The sequence below is a fragment of the Globicephala melas genome, chromosome 3 (genome assembly GCF_963455315.2).
Source record: "Globicephala melas chromosome 3, mGloMel1.2, whole genome shotgun sequence".
In the NCBI taxonomy this organism is placed as follows: domain Eukaryota; kingdom Metazoa; phylum Chordata; class Mammalia; order Artiodactyla; family Delphinidae; genus Globicephala; species Globicephala melas.
Genome location: NC_083316.1, coordinates 27,583,205 through 27,601,332, shown reverse-complemented (window position 1 = coordinate 27,601,332; position 18,128 = coordinate 27,583,205). Strand labels below are relative to the sequence as shown.

The following is an 18,128-nucleotide window of genomic DNA, read 5'->3' as shown; positions in this document are numbered from 1 at the left end:
AGTGTTTCCCCTGCCTCCATCCTTCTACTTGTTGTTTCCTGAAATGATTCCCTGGACTCAGCACACCTGGATGGATGCTCTCATCTCTCAGAGAGCAGAATTGCTCCCAGGTGGCTCCCTCTAAGCAATTCTATTCAAGTTCAGACAGTCACAGAGCTAATCATGCTGCCGGGAATGAAGATTTACAGTAGTACTGAATTATGCCTTGTCTCCGGGGTCTGCTGGCCCTTTTCCGACGGCACTTTGTGATCTCTCCAGCTCATTTTAACTTTATTCATTTTCTCAGACAACTTATCCACTGCAGTTTATATAGAATCAGTTGGTATTCTTTATTTGCTTTTACCTTTCTCCTTTAAGTTTTAAACAGATGCTTTAGAAATTGTCTCAAGTTCCTCCAGAGTTTCAGTGTTTGAGTTTTACTCTGTTATATTTGTGTAAGCTGTACACTTTTGTTTCTTTACCACATGGACCATTGCATCCTTGAGCAGCCCTACCTAGAGCTGTGCACGTTGGCCTTGCATTTGGGGCCCATCCACCCTGAGGTGGGTCCGAGGCAAACGGCCTTACGGGTGGTCTCCTTGAGCCCTCAGCTGGTCACACCACCAAGAAACTTAACAGCCCTTCCCCCAGTAAACAGACCCAGAAGAGATCCCAAAAGGATCTTTCTGAAGAGGATATTCTCAAATTTTTCACTTAAAGAGAAGACGTAACATTCAAGGAAAATTAACTATTTGAATTCTTATCATATACAGATATTACCTGTTAAAATTTTTAGGACAATTTATGTTTTAAAAGTTACCTCTTTTTCTGGTTATTCGAAGTACCTACGTATAGATACACATTTTATTAAGTAAATCTTTAGAACGATTCTGTGCAGGAGATCACTCACCAGGGAACAGAAAATTGAACCTTAGAATGGATTCAGTGCAGGACCCAGCGCGATGGGATGGACCACTATGATAAGCAAGGTGGCTTCTGCTTTAGCAAAACAGCAGATCTTTTGTTTCTCTGTGGTTGTAAACCTATGTCCAAGGACTTCTTGGACTTGAGAGCAAGGGAGAATATTTGTTGGGGGTGGTTTATGAACGTGGCAGTGGTGTTAGTAATGAGCTGGCCCCATGGGAGCATCTCCCCTGGTGGTCTGCTTACTTTGCTGCAAAATACCAGGCAAACATGACGCTTGTCTGGAGTCCTGCATCACCGGTTGCTAGGACTTGTTTTCTAGGTTAACCCCAGATGCTCACTGCCTTATTTTTATAAGCACAGTTCAACATGGGATTGAAAGGTCTCATCATTTGTAACAAAAGGCATAGCATTCTAAAGCAATCTTCCCAGTTTAATTTGTTGTAAAACGCTTTAAAAGAAAGAAGCCCGCATGACAGCATGTGTCACAGAAAGGGAAAAGATGGGAATCTCCAGATAAATGACACTTGGGGATTCATACATACAAAATCCTGGGGGAAGGGTGCTGAGCAAGAAAGCTAACTTGCAAGGATTTGTCTCTTTTTCACTTCAGCACGTCCTTGTGAGCTCTACTGCCGACCCATAGATGGCCAGTTTTCCGAGAAAATGCTGGATGCTGTCACTGATGGTACCCCTTGCTTTGAAGGCGGCAACAGCAGAAATGTCTGTATTAATGGCATATGTAAGGTATTGGGTATGTTTCCTTAATCTACAACTTTATAAAACCATGATTTTTATTAATTCGGGAAGTCAGATGTGCTAATCTTTTGCTTTCGCGGTATTTGCATGTGGTCTGGTATTTTTATATGGTCTGTGAGACAAGACTCTTCAGTGTTCATCAAAATCACAGTTAGGAACTGAATGTCCTCCTGCTGTCATCTTCATTTCTTGATCTGTTGATGTGCTCTGTGATATTATTTTAGGCATGAAGCTGGGTCAAGTTGAAGAAGAACCAAATTAAAGGAGGAATTACTAGGAAAAGGCAACTCGGATTATTTCAGTGGTATTGAATTGTTTGTTGCTTACTTGCCAACAGAGTTAGTTAAATTTGAGGAAAAACTGAAATTAATAATTGTATAGTGTTTTTCACAGAGCATTTTGACATTTCATTCTCAATTGATCACCAACATGAGGTCTTCTGATTTCGATTTAACTTTTTCACATTGACTCCATTAAAAAATTGACTCCAATTAAAAAATTCTGCCCAGGGCTTCCCTGGTGGCGCAGTGGTTGAGAGTCCGCCTGCTGATGCAGGGGACACGGGTTCGTGCCCCGGTCTGGGAAGATCCCACATGCCGCGGAGCGGCTGGAGCCGTGAGCCATAGCCGCTGAGCCTGCGCGTCTGGAGCCTGTGCTCCGCAACGGGAGAGGCCACAGCAGTGAGAGGACCGCGTACCGCAAAAAAAAAAAAAAAAAAATTCTGCCTTTATATAAAGTACTTAGATCTGATTTTTTAATGCTTTTATGTGTACAAACATTGAAGAATTTATCCCCATTGCTCACAGTCTGTTTTGCAAGGAACTGATGAACAAGTTTTGTGATCCAACACTCAGGCATAAATCTCAGTTTAAAGAGTAGGTGTTTTTAATCAGTGAAAAAAGAAACTACATAAAAATACTCAATTAACTATTAGTAAAGCATAATGGCTTAGTGCTCAGGCTCTAGAATATGAACCCAATACCACTATTTCCTAGCTGTACAACTCTATACATCTTTCTAAGACTCAGTTATCTTTCATAAAATTGGGATATTAACATATTTTAGATTAAATAAGGTCATATAGGTTAAGCCCTTAACAGAGCCCCTGACACACAATAAACTCTTAATATATTTTATTTGTTTTTGCAAATAATTATCACAATTTTTTCCACTGGACTGAATTGTTGCCATGAAAAGCTCCTGCCCATAAATTGTTAGCACCCTGGGAAAGTGAATTTATCACCTTGCAGTTACTGATGGACTTATTCCAGTAGCAGCCAAGGCACAGGAGGCAACATGATGATTCCCAGGACTGAGTGAGCTAACAAGCCATCCTTTCTAAATTGGAAAGGGCTCAGGCAGAATTCTCTTCCTGACACGCTAATTACCACTGTAGCTACAAAAAGCCAAAAATAATTAACATATTTTAGGTTAGACCTGTTCCCTAGAGCAGGAAAAAGTGTATTTAGCTAATTTAGGTCCAAACAGCCCCATTGCCATTTAATACAGTGGTTCTCAGGCCTGGCTGCCTATTAGAATCAGCTGGAAAGCTTTTAAAACCTACTGATGCCTGGCTCTCTAGCCACCCTATTAATTCAGAATAGATGTGATTTGGTCCTGAGCATTGGTATTTTTAAAACTCCTCAGGTGATTGCCATGTGCTGCTAGGGCTGAGAACTTTAGTCATCAAAAAATCAATGTGATGCTAAAATTATCTTTTACATCTAAATACCTTTGCATGCATAGAGACAGTATCTTTAGCTTGTGATGGAAAAAGAAAGATATTTTGAACAAAACATGAGGGGTCTTGGGTATCTCTCTTGAAACCAGTTAAATCAGCTTAATAGAATAAGCCCAATTCTCTCAGCTTGCCTTTTTCTTTCTGGAAACCAGTTAAGGCTTTTAGAAAGTTTAATTACTTTCTGTCTACACCACACTGAGTTAAGTTTTTAAGCAGAAAAAAATATGTCAAATCAAGTTTACCTTAATAGCCTAAATACAGTTTATCTCTTAAAGATCCAGATTGTAGTTATTTTCAGCTTTTGTTAGTCTTCTTATTCATTTACCACAGTTTTTTCAAAGGGAATTGAACGTGTATTGATATAAAAAGTTACACCATCAGAAAAAAATATATATGTGCCTAATTCATCTTCTTCGTGGATACGAAAATATTTGCTTATATTCATATAAATACTTGTATTTGCTTATACTTATATACTTAGCCGTCTATTTGGAAATTATGATATTTACCAACATTTTGGCATCTTAGATTTGCAGATTTTGTTGTCGAGGAAATTATCGAATGTTGATCAGAACTGAATTTGTTTTAGGAAGTATCTGTCTGTGCCCCTCCCCCAATTTTTTAACTGGTACTGAACTCCTAAGCTGCTTTTTTTCTATTTATTGAACTTTTTTCTACTATTTCATTTACTTAACTGTATCTACACAAGGCCAAGATTTTTAAGTAAAGTGGTATTTACAGTTAAATTATTTTCTCCTTTCCTTTTTTAATCACAAGTACAACATGCGGTAAGCTTTTAAATATATGAGCAGATATTCCCACCCCTCTTCCACCTGTCCCAGCTCTGCAGTCTTACCTGCTGTCTTAAGACAGGCTGCTCACCATCCAACTTGCTCACCCCTTTCTCTTGGTAACCAGTTCTTTGACTTTCAGTTCCTTCACTCGTCCCTTTTCTCCCAGTCAGCAAAGCTTTGGCTTCATTTCTTCCCCAAACAGCCTGGATGCCCTGAACTTGCACATCAGCCATCCCCTAGATTTCTCCTCTCAGCCTTCCATCAACCTCTTTCCCCAGGACCCTGATTCTGACCAACCCAACCACATTGATTTTTTGTTCTGACAAGCAGTCTACTATACACTTCTTAAAATAATAATTCAACTTTGTGAATTTATGCCCTTACAAAGTCAGTGTCTTCAACCCCAGCCGAGTCCTTAACCTTACTCGAGAATCTTCCTACCTGCCCTAAGTTAGCTCCCCTTCTCGTTGCTCTCAGAAACTCTCCTGAACCTTCTTTGTTCTCTCTCAAGGCCATTTTGGCCATCTCAGTAATTGACTGAACACCCCAAAATCAATTTCTCTGGGCCAGATGTCTTTCTAGAAGGCCACATCCTATCTCTTGGCCCTTAAAATTATGGTGAGGAAAGCATTATTGCTGCTGTCCCATTTATTAAAGGACAATATCATTTACCTGTTCTTAGTTAAGCATAACTGGCATTATCTTCACACTAAAGTTTCATTAGCTGGGAATGAATCTCCTCTTGGAATCAGGCATCTTTCCAGTCTCTACCTTTGCCAAGGGACTGTAGAAAGAAATGATGACATTCTAAGTGGCTTAGGTCAAGGCGCCAGTTGGTATTTCAGTCCTCAGTTACTTGAGAATTTACTAAGTAAAACAGTAAAACTCATAAGGAAGAAATGAGAATTGGTAAGAATACGTATTACTTATTCACTCACGTAGGGCTGAAAACCTAGTGAAAGACTGAGACCAGACTTCTCTAAGTAATACTCAAGATAGGATGCTCTTCAGTTCAAATGACAGGGTCAAGAATTGATGATACACTTCTGCATGGGAAAGGAAACAGTCATCGGAATAAAGAGGCAACCTACAGAATGGGGGACAATATTTGCAGACCATATATACAATAAGGGGTTAATATCTAAAATGTATGAGAAACTCCTACAGCTCAACAGCAGAAATACAAATAACCTGATTTAAAAAATGAGGCAAGGACTTGAATAGACATTTCTCCAAAGAAGATATACAGATCGCCAACAGGTATATGAAAAGGTGCTCAACATCATTAAACATAGAGAAATACAAGTGAAACTCATGAGATATCACCTCATACCTGTTAGGATGGCTATCACCAAAACACAAAAGATAACAAGTATAGGTGTGGATGTGGAGAAATTTAAAACCTGTGCACTGTTGGCGGGAATGTACAATGGTGCAGCCACTATGGAAAATAGTATGGAGATTCCTCAAAAAAATAAAAATATTTATTTTAATTAAATTAAAATATTTATTTTTTAATTAAATTTAAAATATTTAATTTTTACCCTATGACCCAGCAATGTCAGTTCTGGGGTATGTATCCAAGTGAATGAAATCAGGATCTTGAAGTGACATCTGTACGCCCGTGTTCATAACAACATTATTCACTAGCCAAGATACGGATGGAAAAAACCCAGATGTTCATCAACAAATGGATAAAGAAAATGTGGTATATACATACCATGGAATATTACTCAACTTTAAAAAAGAAGGAAATCTTGACATTTTGACAACATGGGTGATCCTGGAGAACGTTATGTTAAGTGAAATAAGTCAGTCGCAGAAGGATAAATGCTACAGGATTCCACTTATATGAGAACCTAAAATAGTCTAACTCATCAAGGCAGAGAAGAGGATGGTAGTTTTCAAGGGAACAGTGGAGAGTTGCTGTTCAATGGGTATAAAGTTTCATTTACGCAAGATGAATGAGTCCTAGAGCCCTGCCGTACAACGTATTGCCTGTGGTTAACAACACTATATTATGCCCTTAAAATTTTGTAACGAGGGTAGGTCTCATGGTAAGTGCTCTTACCACACACATACACAAAAGGGACACAAGGAAACTTCTGGAGCTGATAGATATGTCTATTGTCTTGATTGTGGCAATGGCTTCACAGGTGTTTGTATGAGTCCAAACTCATCAAATCATAAAATTAAATATGTGTAGTATTTTATATATCAGCTACACCCCCAAGAAAGCTGTTTTTTAAAGAAAGAAATAATGATAGGAAATTAAAGGGATTTTCTTTTTTTAAAAAGAAATGCAGCCTGTTGGGAGGCTATCTGGCCGCCTTAGAGGCACATCGGAGGAGAGCCATACTGGATCAGAGCCCCTCTGATCCGGCTGAAGGCAGAAAGACAGTATTGCTGTGGCCCTGTTGCCAGAGCACAGGACGTGGAAGAGAGGAATGTCTGTTCATTTTCCCCTGAGAGTCTTACATTTTATGTATAGCAAGGAGGACGGGCTTCTGCCTCCTTCGGTTATGTACTCAATTCGGTGTTGAGTGTGCTGTGCGCAGCTGATGGAGGAACAGAAGGGTGAAGTCTCCACAAGAACCACACACTATGCCGTGGGCCAGCCTACTGGGGTGTGTGTGTTTCCTTCCCCGCCCCTGCCCTCCAGGGATGCAGGAAAATATTGCTGGAGGAGAAAGATGGGCTCAAGGTATTTGTTTTTCTGGCTTTCTTTCCTTTTTCCTTCACATGTTTTATCCATCCCCTCCTGGTAGAGATTGTTTTTAAACACTTCAGTATGTTGCAAAGTATGTTTCCCTGGCTGGTTCCAAATCAGTGAAGGAATGATGGTCACTGAGAATGGGATTTGTAAAGGTCAGCTTAGTAGAGGATGCTCAAGCTTGACGTAAACATATCACTTGTGACGGGTTGACATTTTGCTTATAACCAGTGAAGGCACACATCCAGGCAATTTCTTTCTTTTCCATTGTGATTAGTATTGTTAAGTTTTTTTAATCTCTTAGCAGTTTATTTTTCCCAACTGGGTCAAGTAGCACCGTCTTTGGATCTAAAGGAAGTTAGACATGGTTAACCTGAGTAATGGCGCTATTTTTGTCTGTGGGCCTTAATTCTCTGTTTAGAATTAAGGTGGAGGGAGGGTGTATTTAAAGACCTAAATGGTTCTTCCTTTCAGTCGATCTGAGGCGGCTTTAAAATAAGAAAGGAAATTATCTTTGAGAGAGAAAAAACTACCTGGGCACCATTCTTCTTCCCAAACAGAAAAGAAAAATCCAATTAATATAATATGGTATAGGGACTTTGCTGGTAGTACAGTGGTTAAGGATCTACCTGCCAATGCAGGGGACACGATATCGAGCCCTGGTCTGGAAAGATCCCACATGCCGCAGAGCAACTAATCCCGTGTGCCACAGCTACTGAGCCTGAACTCTAGAGCCCATGAGCCACAACTGCAGAGCCCTCATGCCAGAACTACTGAAGCCCACGTGCCTAGAGTCCATGCTTCGCAACAAGAGAAGCCTCTGCAGTGAGAAGCCCGCACACTGCAAAGGAGAGTAGCCCCTGCTCGCCGCAACTAGAGAAAGCCTCCACGCAGCAACGAAGACCCAATGCAGCCATAAATAAATAAATACATAAATAAATAAATAAAAATTTAAAAAATATATAATATGGTGTAGTTTTTCCTCTTTATTCTACCACTGAAATGTGGTTAAGGAATATAGGCCGTAGAAGAGAGCAAGGAACAAAAGACTTCGGTGGATGTTCACGTGTTTTCCATGACTTTCCATCTGAGTGTTAACGGTTCTCTGGTATTTGATGCTACCAAACACCCCAAGTTTAATTACTCTCCTTTTCCAGAATGGGAATTGGATGGGAAAGCCTTGGCCGTATTGGGGGGTGGAGGAGAAGGAACCAGTGGAGAGGGAAGGATGATGACTTGGGAGGACCAAAGGACAGAACACTGAGAAGTGGTCAGGTCCAGAGCACATGAACAAGATTAGGCCTGGCTCAGGGCAGAAATGACCAGTTCCTCCTCTGCAGCTGGAGGGAAGGAGGTCAGGATGGCTGGGATATGGCTACATGTGACAGGTGGTGGGGCTGGGCTCATAGGAGGCTCCAAAGGATTTGCTGATGGGTCTGCAGGTCCGAGATCTCATCCCTCACGGGACTGGAATGGTCTCAGCATGAAGCCAGGTTTTCCCCCAGGGCTGCCAGTTCAGACAGGAACCGGAGAGAATATCCCCAGTGAGGAATGTAAAGGGAATGAACGACTAAGTATAGGTGGAGTCATTCCGTCATCCCTGGGAATCTCATTAGAGAGGAGGGGGCATGAGGTTTGCACATCTGAAAGGGATTTGCTGCTCCACCGACAATGATTCCAAGACATTTTCATGGTTCCACTTTTGCAAGTGTGTTCAATTCTGCTTCTCACTCAGGGGAAATTGCAGATGCATTCAGTGTGTACCTCTTTCCCCTCAAAGCAAGTATTTCCTTTACCATCAGTGGGTGCTTTGGGTATTCTTCTGGCCACCACCAGGAAGAGGAAACATTTATCTTGTATCTGCCCCCGCCACAATCTCATCCAGAGCAAAATGGGGGGAAGGAGGAGTCAAAAGTCCAGGGTAGGTGTGGCCTCTCCCGCCTGAGTCATTCGTCCTCAACCTCTCTTCCCCGCAGATGGTCGGCTGTGACTATGAGATCGATTCCAACGCCACAGAGGATCGCTGTGGTGTGTGCCTTGGGGATGGTTCAGCCTGTCAGACCGTGAAGAAGGTGTTTCAACAGAAAGAAGGATCTGGTAATAAACACATAAATAATTGAGGTGGCAGGGGACTGAGAATGAAAGTCAAGATGGAGTGTTACTCTTTTTAAGCAGATTGTGACTTTCACAGAATTCAAAATGGGTATAGCCTTCACTACAAAGGGATAAAGGTTCCTTGGCAGTTTTAGGAAAGGGGTTGAATGCTAAGCAATTACAGGAAGCATCACGTTGCACTAGGGATCTAAGAGGGCTTAGTGGCTGTGCACAGGACCAGGTTTAAGAGTGTGATCCGGGCTGCCCTGGTGGCGCAGTGGTTGGGAGTCCGCCTGCCGATGCAGCAGACACGGGTTCGTGCCCCGGTCCGAGAAGATCCCACATGCCGCGGAGCGGCTGGGCCCATGAGCCATGGCTGCTTAGCCTGCACGTCCGGAGCCTGTGCTCTGCAATGGGAGAGGCCACAACAGTGAGAGGCCTGCGTACCGCAAAAAAAAAAAAAAGAGTGTGATCCCTGGAGAGGATCCAGGGCAGAAGGCAAATGGACCGAGACCTGGGGGAGAGAAGGGATGAAGAGCTGGCTGAGGAGGGTGCAGACCTAGGAGCAGGTTCTGTAACTGAGGGCAGAGAAGCCAACAGTGGGTTTAAAGGCAGAAGAGTTGGGGTGTAGCTTCAGGACCAGAGGAGAGGCGAGGCAGGGTTGCTTCAATTTGCTCTTATTCCCAGTTCCTCCCTGTAAGGGAGTCCCAGCCAGTGGTGCCTTAAGGCTCTCCAGGTGGCTTCTCCCACCTAACATGCCCTCCTTACTCACATCGCACTATTCCTTTCCCATGATTACCTTTTTCGAGGTTTCTTCCTTGTGCATCTTTGGGCTGTTGACAATCCTCGGGGCATGGAGAGCCCATCCTCATCCCAAATCAGCTGTGACCCTGCAGACTGTCTTCAGTAAAGACAGTTCCCATGATCCCTTGACACCAGCAGTTGCTGAAGGCGTCTTGGGAGGAGGCTAAGTTAGGCCTGGAGATGATGAAGACAGCTGAGAGCATCTTAGTTTAGTCCCCCTCGTCCCCTCCTCCCCAAGAGGTACCCTGAGACAAGAATTCAGGTACCATTAGTTTGTATGGAGGTCGGAGAATCCTGGGAAACACCAGTAGGACATTGGAGGCAGTGAAACAGAGAAAGGGAGGCAGCCAGAAAGGGAGTGTCATTAAGCCAGTTATTATATAGGAGCCAGTGTAGAAGTTGTACTTCCAAAGTTTTCCCGCCCAGGAGGGAAGGCGTTGAGAGTACACACCAGCTCCCACTAGCCATTGCTCCACGCTGCTTTGGGGAGGTGGGGGGATCTGGTTGTTAATTCTCTAAATTCCAAGGAATGGAGGTACTGGAAATAGGGTGGCCAGGGGGCACCACCCAGGTAGAGCCAGAGGGCATGGGGCAGTATCCCACGCTGGGGCTGGGGTGATGCCTAGGGTGGAAGTCAGATACAGTGGGGCACCTCCCTTCTAGACTTGCTTAACACCCGGGATGAAGTTACTGAGTATGCCCCTGAGTATCGGGTGTGGTCATTAAATGACCTATTTTTCCCTAGCACACATCACCAAAATTTGGACTTAATCCATTGACTTCCTAAAACTACCATTCTAGACTCCTCTGGCCTTAATTGGCTTCTCTAGACCTCACCAATGCCAGACCCTCTGACCACTGAATCAAGTCCTGGTCTTATTCACACTGACCTGCTTTGTTTTGATGCTGGGAACAAGGGACCACATTCTCTGAGCATTCTGGAACTCTCCTACGACTAATTGTGTCACTTAACTCAGTGCCCAAACCACCAGCCTTGATTCCTACCTCTTTTATTTAATCATAACTAGAATGTGCGCAACTTTTGTTTGAAATCTTTTTATGGAACTAGAACAATTACTGTATAAATTCACCTTTAATTTTATATTTTAAATGATACGTTTGTATATCTATTGAGTAGATTTGATGCACATAGTAATTTTAAGTCTTTTGGCACAAGAAGTTAATTCAATTTCCACTGTCTGATATACCTTACATACAATTTTTCACTTTTACAATTCAGCATGTTGAAAGAAAAATCTATAATCTAAAAAGCAGAGGAAAGACACAATGTCCCTGTTTTTCAACTCTTGCTGCCAGTATCCATATCTTTAGAATAGGAGATTCCTGAAATGGAATAAAAGCAGCAGCTGCCTGGAATTAGGTGTGTACCTGACCACCTGGATCCCATCTACTTATTGATTCTGTGTGTTTATGTGCTTAGTTCCTCCGGCTGTAGCTCCCTAGACTCTGCCACTGATCTTTATGGTCAAAAGATTAAATTCATATAGAGTTAGGAATTGACAACAATTACAAGTTATGCTAAAATTACCATCTTAATCCCATAATGAGGCATGTTCTGGACTTTTGCTTGCGGCTCCCTAGGCTCTGTGACAAAATGAAAATGATCATGAACGAATGGAACCCATTAAGAACACTCACAGCACAGGCTGGAGGGCTGTGGCCGCAGTATGGGTGTAGGGTCTATACAAGTCTGGGCGGTGGGACATGAGACCCTTTTAGGAAGAAATGATACGACTTCATGACCCAGAGTTGCTCCTAGGCTGTTCCGTAAGGTTCAATTTCTTTGCTGTAGATTCAAGAGAAAATAGGGACCTTTCTAAGATTTTAGGGAGGGTGAATGACCTGAGGAGGTCAGTGTCATAGAAAGACTAGTTTGCCAGCAACATACAAAGTTGCCCAGAATAGGAGAGCCCAGTGCTGGGAACCCAAACATTAACCCAGGTTCAGGAGATAAGGGCCTGGACTAAAGATGTTCATGTAAAGGGGATGAGAATCATATAAGAAAACATTCCAGAGACAGAATCAGAGGCAGAAGGTAGGACATAATGATAAGAGAGGACATGGCTTTCTTGAAACCATGTTTACCAAAATACCACCTTACTTGGAGACTGTCCTATGTCATGCTTTCCAGGAAACCTTGAGTTGGAAGGGGTAGGGAGAGTGACTGGACACTTTACACGGGAGTTTTCCCATCAAAAGAGCTGAAAGACCTCCAGGGCTCAGGGCTGTGAGGAAGCATTTAGGGTCAGGAAGCCCCTGTTGGTGTCTATTCCCTCTGCTATGTTTCCACTGGTTTCCAGCAAGAGGATTATGGTTGCTCACAATGTGTTCCAAGACTCCAGACCCCTTACAACCCTCTTTTGAAATAACTGAGGCTAAAACTCCAAATCCAGGGCAGTTTAATTCTCAGTACATCTGCCTGGCAAATGTATCTGTACGTAGCTCTTCCTCACTGTGATTCGTGAGCAGGTCCAATGCAGTTTTGGATCTGAACCAGACAGCAATGTGTCACTGCTGTCAAGCCAGGCTTCAGAAGATGGATCTGTCTTTCCCAGGAGCCCCCTCACAGAAACCATGGCATCTTGGCCTGCAGTGAGAATGGTCTTGCTTGCCACACACTGACAGCACAAATCGTAAAAAAAAAAAAAAGACAAGCTGGTAGTTGTAGTTAAATTGCCTGGGTTAATAGTATGACCTCTTTATAAACACATTTTTATTTGAAGTGACAGACTAGAAACCAAATATGCCAGTGGGTAAATCGTTTTTTTAGAAGAGTTGAATAAGATGCACATTAGCACCAATAATCCATTGTCACTCTTATGATATGTCTTCAGAAGTGAGACCAGTCTTCTGCTCCATCCTCAAAGGCCCTGAATATTCTTTTAGCTCAAGGTGTTCAAGACTCAGTAGCGGGATGGTTTCTCCAGGTGGTCTCCATGGGCCTAGAGGCTCCTTCTTTGAGGTCAAGGTTATGTTTTCCACTTCCCCCAACACTGGTGCAAAAGAATCGTGTTTACTGAGGAAAACGGAAGAAAACTGATTTACTGAATGAATATATTCATCTTTCTTAATACTTTGGAGATATTCTTACCAACCCTGAAAATCTGACCTTGACATAGAAAGAATATCTCAATAACCCTTCACCCCCTACAACTTTTTAATATGATTCTCATTTCTGTCAAGAAGATCCATGAGGGTGAGACATTCAAGGGGATTTTTTTTCATCTCTGTTCTACCAATCACATTTTTTCATTAAAAATGCTGTATTAGGAGTTGGTTAGCAAAGCCTGGTTATAGAGGGGTGTGTGTGTGTGTGTGTGTGTGTGTGTGTGCGCGCGCATGCGTGTGTGCGTGTGCGTGTGTGTGTGTTGTGCGTGTGTGTGTGTGGCCGTGTGATGTGACATAGATTTCTTCCTCTCTTGGGAACTCAGTTTCCTCATTTTATAGATAAAGAGATTGATGGTCATTCCCTTCCACCTAAACGTCCATTAACAGTTGGCTTATTAAATAAATGGGTTTATGTCATTTTGGCAGTTGTTGAAATGCTAAAAAAATGTGGAAAGATATGGAAGGTATATTAAATTTAAAAAGCAATAGTTAAAATAGTTCACATAGTATGATTTCACTTGTTTAAAAAAGTATGTGTATGTGTGTTTATACATGCAAAGAAAGGTTTTGGAAGAGAATCCAAGAAACTATTAACTGTAATTATCTTTGGGACATAGGACTCTGGGTGGAGGGCAATGGAAACTTTTACTTTTCGTTTTATACTCCTCTCTATTGTGGGTTATTTTGTCATGTGTAAAGGAGTCTGGTGGCTATGTTATGGTTCTTTTCGACTCCAAACACCACAATTTTATCTTTTGGGTTCCTCTTAGGTATTCTTTTGCAAAAATATATTACAAATATGTATTGCTTTTGCTCATGGCTAAATCTGCCTCTGTTTACATCTTCTTTCTACAAACTGTTCGGAAGCAGCAATTATATTCAATGAAAGCTTTTATTTTCAATTTGATGTACTTCGCCTTTTGATAAGACAGAATCTATACAAAATATTTCTAATTTTAGATTTTCTTAAGCGGAAGATAAAAGGCAAACTCTTTTGGGTTTTTTCCTCATCTAGTTCTCACTGTTTTTTGTTTTGGCTTGATTTTTTGTTTGTTTTTAAACAAGGCATATGGTGGTTGCCATATTCTTTAATGCTAGTTGACTTTATGCATGAGCTCTGCTATGAGAAGCTCTGCTATGCTGCAGGGAGCAGTGCTCCAAAGGCATTTTAAACAGTTGCATCACCCTCAATTACATGTGATTAAATATTTTCCCTGAGCTAGTTGTAACTTAATAGTTTCAATGAGCTGTCTCAGGCAAGTGTGTGAGGGCCCAGTGGAATTTAATCAAGTACTTCAGGCCCCATACATCACTCCTTTAGATGGGAGCTGCCAGTTCGAAAAAATAGAGCTGAGGTTGTGGCCTGTACCCAGCTTCTGAGTAAATCGTTCCTGCTGGCCAGATGTTGGTTTTAACTCCTAGGATCCCATGCTGTGTTAATGTCTGAGGGAAAGAGAGCAGTCAGGGCACTTTTAGGTGACAGAGATGCGGGTGTGTTTGTTAGTCAAAAAAAACCTTAGTGTATATCCAGTGGAAAATGAACAAGGTCTTAAAATCAAGTTTTGTATGGAAGAGGTAAAGGAATAGAGAAAATTTAGCTGGGAGGGACGTCAGACATCATCTCATTCAAGCTCTCATCTCATTCAACGTCCTTCATTGTGCAGATGACATTCAACGAAGTTAGATAAGTCAATGGACATCATGGAGCTCGTTCGTGGCAGTGTAGAAACCAGAATCGGATGTCTGACTCCCATGCCCCAGTACTCCTTACCCAATGCCAGGCCCAGCGTCTTTCCATTCTATCACAGCTATGAGATGACGGTTCTTTTGAAGCATAAACAGGATGAATGCATAAAGGGCTTAGCCTACAGCCTGGCAAAGAGAGGAAGCCATTATGTGTTCATTCCATTTCTCCCCAGTAGGTCTCCTACCGTAACAACCAATAAGCAAGGATAAGACTGTAGCTAGACTTGATCATGGTCTTTAAGTAGATGTCCTCTGTGCTTTTTCAGAATGTTGGATTAGAACACATGAGAACAACATAAGTTTATGTTTCATCAAAACGTAAGAAAAAATGTGAAAAAAAAAACCCTTTCTGATGAATATAATTGTCCAGCAATATAAAAAGCTGTGCTCAGAGCTGAGTTTCTCATCACAAGCTGTATTCAAGAGCGCCAGGTGGCAATCAATCCAAGATTCCCTCCAGAATTCTCTTAATGAATTTAAGCTATGATTAAATTACTTCTGAGAGTCTTTAATTTTCAGGCAATGAGGGTGAGCGAAAGGATGTAGCCGCTGCAATGTTTAGGGAGATTAATCTGATAGCAACAAAGGCAGAAGCAGAAATGCTAATGGGAAGCTGGCTAGGGGCTGTAACAGTTTGAACTGTCAACAGAAAATAAATGCTGGATCAACCACAAAAGGTTCAGAGTTCAATCTGCATTTATTTCACCTCTCCTCTCATAAAACTGATTACATAATGAGTCACAAGGCTCCTGAGAATTCTACTCATGGCCATGCTTTTAAAGTTCCCCGTAATTAGTGCATCTGCCAGTCCCAGTAACCACCCAGCAGGAAGACAAGGGCACTAAACTGATGGAGATGCTGGGAAGGGGATGCATGATGAGTCAGAAACAGACTGTGTTTGTTCAGCTAAGCTTGCATGCCTCTCTTCTCTCCTTAGGTTATGTTGACATTGGACTGATTCCAAAAGGAGCCAGGGACATACGGGTAATGGAGGTTGAGGGAGCTGGAAACTTTCTGGCCATCAGGAGTGAAGACCCTGAAAAATATTACCTCAATGGAGGATTTATTATCCAGTGGAATGGGAACTACAAGCTGGCAGGGACCGTCTTTCAATATGACAGGAAAGGAGACCTGGAGAAACTGATGGCCACAGGTCCCACCAATGAGTCAGTGTGGATCCAGGTAACGCAGAAGCAAAGGAAACTGCTGACGTGTGCACTAGTTAGGATCTTTCTAATTTTCTTTACCAAGGTGTTTGCTAGGGGATATTCATTAAGAATCCTTAGGGGCTTCCCCTGGTGGCGCAGTGGTTGAGAGTCTGCCTGCCGATGCAGGGGACACGGGTTCGTGCCCCGATCCGGGAAGATCCCCCATGCAGCGGAGCAGCTGGGCCCGTGAGCCATGGCCGCTGAGCCTGCGCGTCCGGAGCCTGTGCTCCGCAACGGGAGAGGCCACAACACTGAGAGGCCCGTGTACCACAAAAAAAAAAAGAATCCTTAAACTTTCTCTTAGCAAGGAACAGGGAGGGAAGTGAGATATTAGTTTATGCTGCTAATCCTTTATTGCCTAAAATTGGCAAAACGCTTGTGATGAAATGCCACGGGCCCTAAAATCATCTGTTGAATTTAGTTTCCAGTATAGTTGACAGGCTGTTTATTTCAGTGTGTGTTCCTCAGGTATAAAAGGGATGCTACCAGTCTATGTCAGCCTGGCATGAGTTTCCAAACAGCTTTCCAGCAGTGGTGATGAACTGACATGGTTCTTTCACATGTTATCATGCGGTTGTCCTCAGGCAAAAGGTTTGACTTCGTGAAACTCCTGGAGAAGAGAGGGGTAAAGACGTAGCATGTGCTCTTCAAAGGCACAAGTGATTTGTCTTTCATACTAGCAAAGAGCTGTAGAAAAGGAGCGGGGTAATTATAGCAGCAGAGCAAGGCAGGTTGGGGCTGATGGATGGCCCAAGACAGTCACATCTAACTATAATTCAGAAGTTAGAAGGAAGTCATTTCAAAGCCAGAGATCAGAGCATTCACAGAAGCTGGAGGTCAATGCTTGACAGCTATGATCCGTAAATGTCAGGAGACCTTACATCTTATAGGCCCGCCCCCTGGAGCAACAAGTCTACCACCTCTAAGTGTGAGATTAATCCATGTCAAACATGTGGTAAGTAGATTGCCTGCATGAGAGGGAAGTGAGGGGAGGGTCCCAAATTCTGTCTCCAATTTTATGCCTAAAACCCATGACCATTTTAATCCCAGAGCTATATGCTTTCAAGAAAACTAATCAGCCTGAGAGCTAGAGAAGGGCACCATAAAGCAACAACAACGGCAACAAAAGTTACTGTTTACTGAGTGCTAGCTATATGCCAACACCGATCTAATCATATCTAGTCACATTACTTTCGTTTGTTTAACCCTTAAAAGCACCCTATTAGTCATGCTGTGATTATCCTCACTTTGTAGATGGGGAAAGTAAGGCACAAAGAGATTAAGTAACTTACCCATAACCACAAAGTTAGCACATACGCAAGGGCACAAGGTGACCTACCAGCCTATTGTTGGAAAGGGCACTCTGGTCATTCCCTCAGAGTAATTCCCGTATGATTAGGCCTCCCATGAATACCCATGAGAATTCAGTCAAGAAATAATAGAATAGGAGCAGATTAACTATAGACATATGTAGACATGCAGGTGGAAGTATTTATGTAATGGTATGTATTCCAGTGCACACCTCCATGACTACTTTAAGATGATGGACATTGTACAGCATTTTTATATGACTGTGGTTTGCGGTATAAAGTCACAACAGAGTTTGACATGACCCCGCTCTTGTCCTTTAGCTTTTATTCCAGGTGACTAACCCAGGCATCAAGTATGAGTACACAATCCGGAAAGATGGCCTTGACAATGACGTGGAAAAGCTGGTGTATTTCTGGCAGTATGGCCGCTGGACAGAGTGCAGTGTAACGTGTGGGACGGGTGAGAACAGCTCCTCTCTCTTTGAATCCACGTCAGTTTCAGAATAGGCCATGGAGGAAGTTTAAGCCAGCAGTTTGCACTCTCGCCCCTAGGTCTGCAGGGTTCCACAAAGATGGCCCAGGGGCCTCAATAGGGAGTAAATGTGTTGGTCATGGTCTAAAGAAAGAGGCACTTTTTCTTTTATCAGGTTTACTGTCCTTCATGAAAGGTTTTGTTTGCAGAAAGGGTTACATGTCTTTTTTTAAAAAGCAGACCAGAAAGGTTTATAACTTCTCTGGTTGAGGACCTGAGGACCACAAAAGTCAAACCACCCACCATAGGTATCCTTTAAATCATGGCCAAATCCAGACCATAACTGTCTCTCTTAATTCCTAGCCCAGTGTTCTTCTGTCTCCAATTTACCAGTTTTTCATAGCTACAAGAAAAACAGTTTTCTCTCATAAATCCAGCATTGGAGAGCTTCCTTT

The 18,128-nt window shown here is 42.5% G+C and overlaps 1 protein-coding gene across 1 annotated transcript in view; it reads left to right on the top strand.

The window, feature by feature from the left end:
• The window catches only part of ADAMTS12 (ADAM metallopeptidase with thrombospondin type 1 motif 12), a 388,903-nt gene that overhangs the window by 261,032 nt on the left and 109,743 nt on the right, over positions 1 to 18,128 (top strand). The window contains exons 13-16 of the mRNA XM_060295700.1: positions 1,517 to 1,650; positions 8,887 to 9,007; positions 15,621 to 15,865; positions 17,523 to 17,661. Coding sequence (XP_060151683.1) covers positions 1,517 to 1,650; positions 8,887 to 9,007; positions 15,621 to 15,865; positions 17,523 to 17,661 — 639 coding nt within the window. The remainder of the gene's footprint in view (positions 1 to 1,516; positions 1,651 to 8,886; positions 9,008 to 15,620; positions 15,866 to 17,522; positions 17,662 to 18,128) is intronic.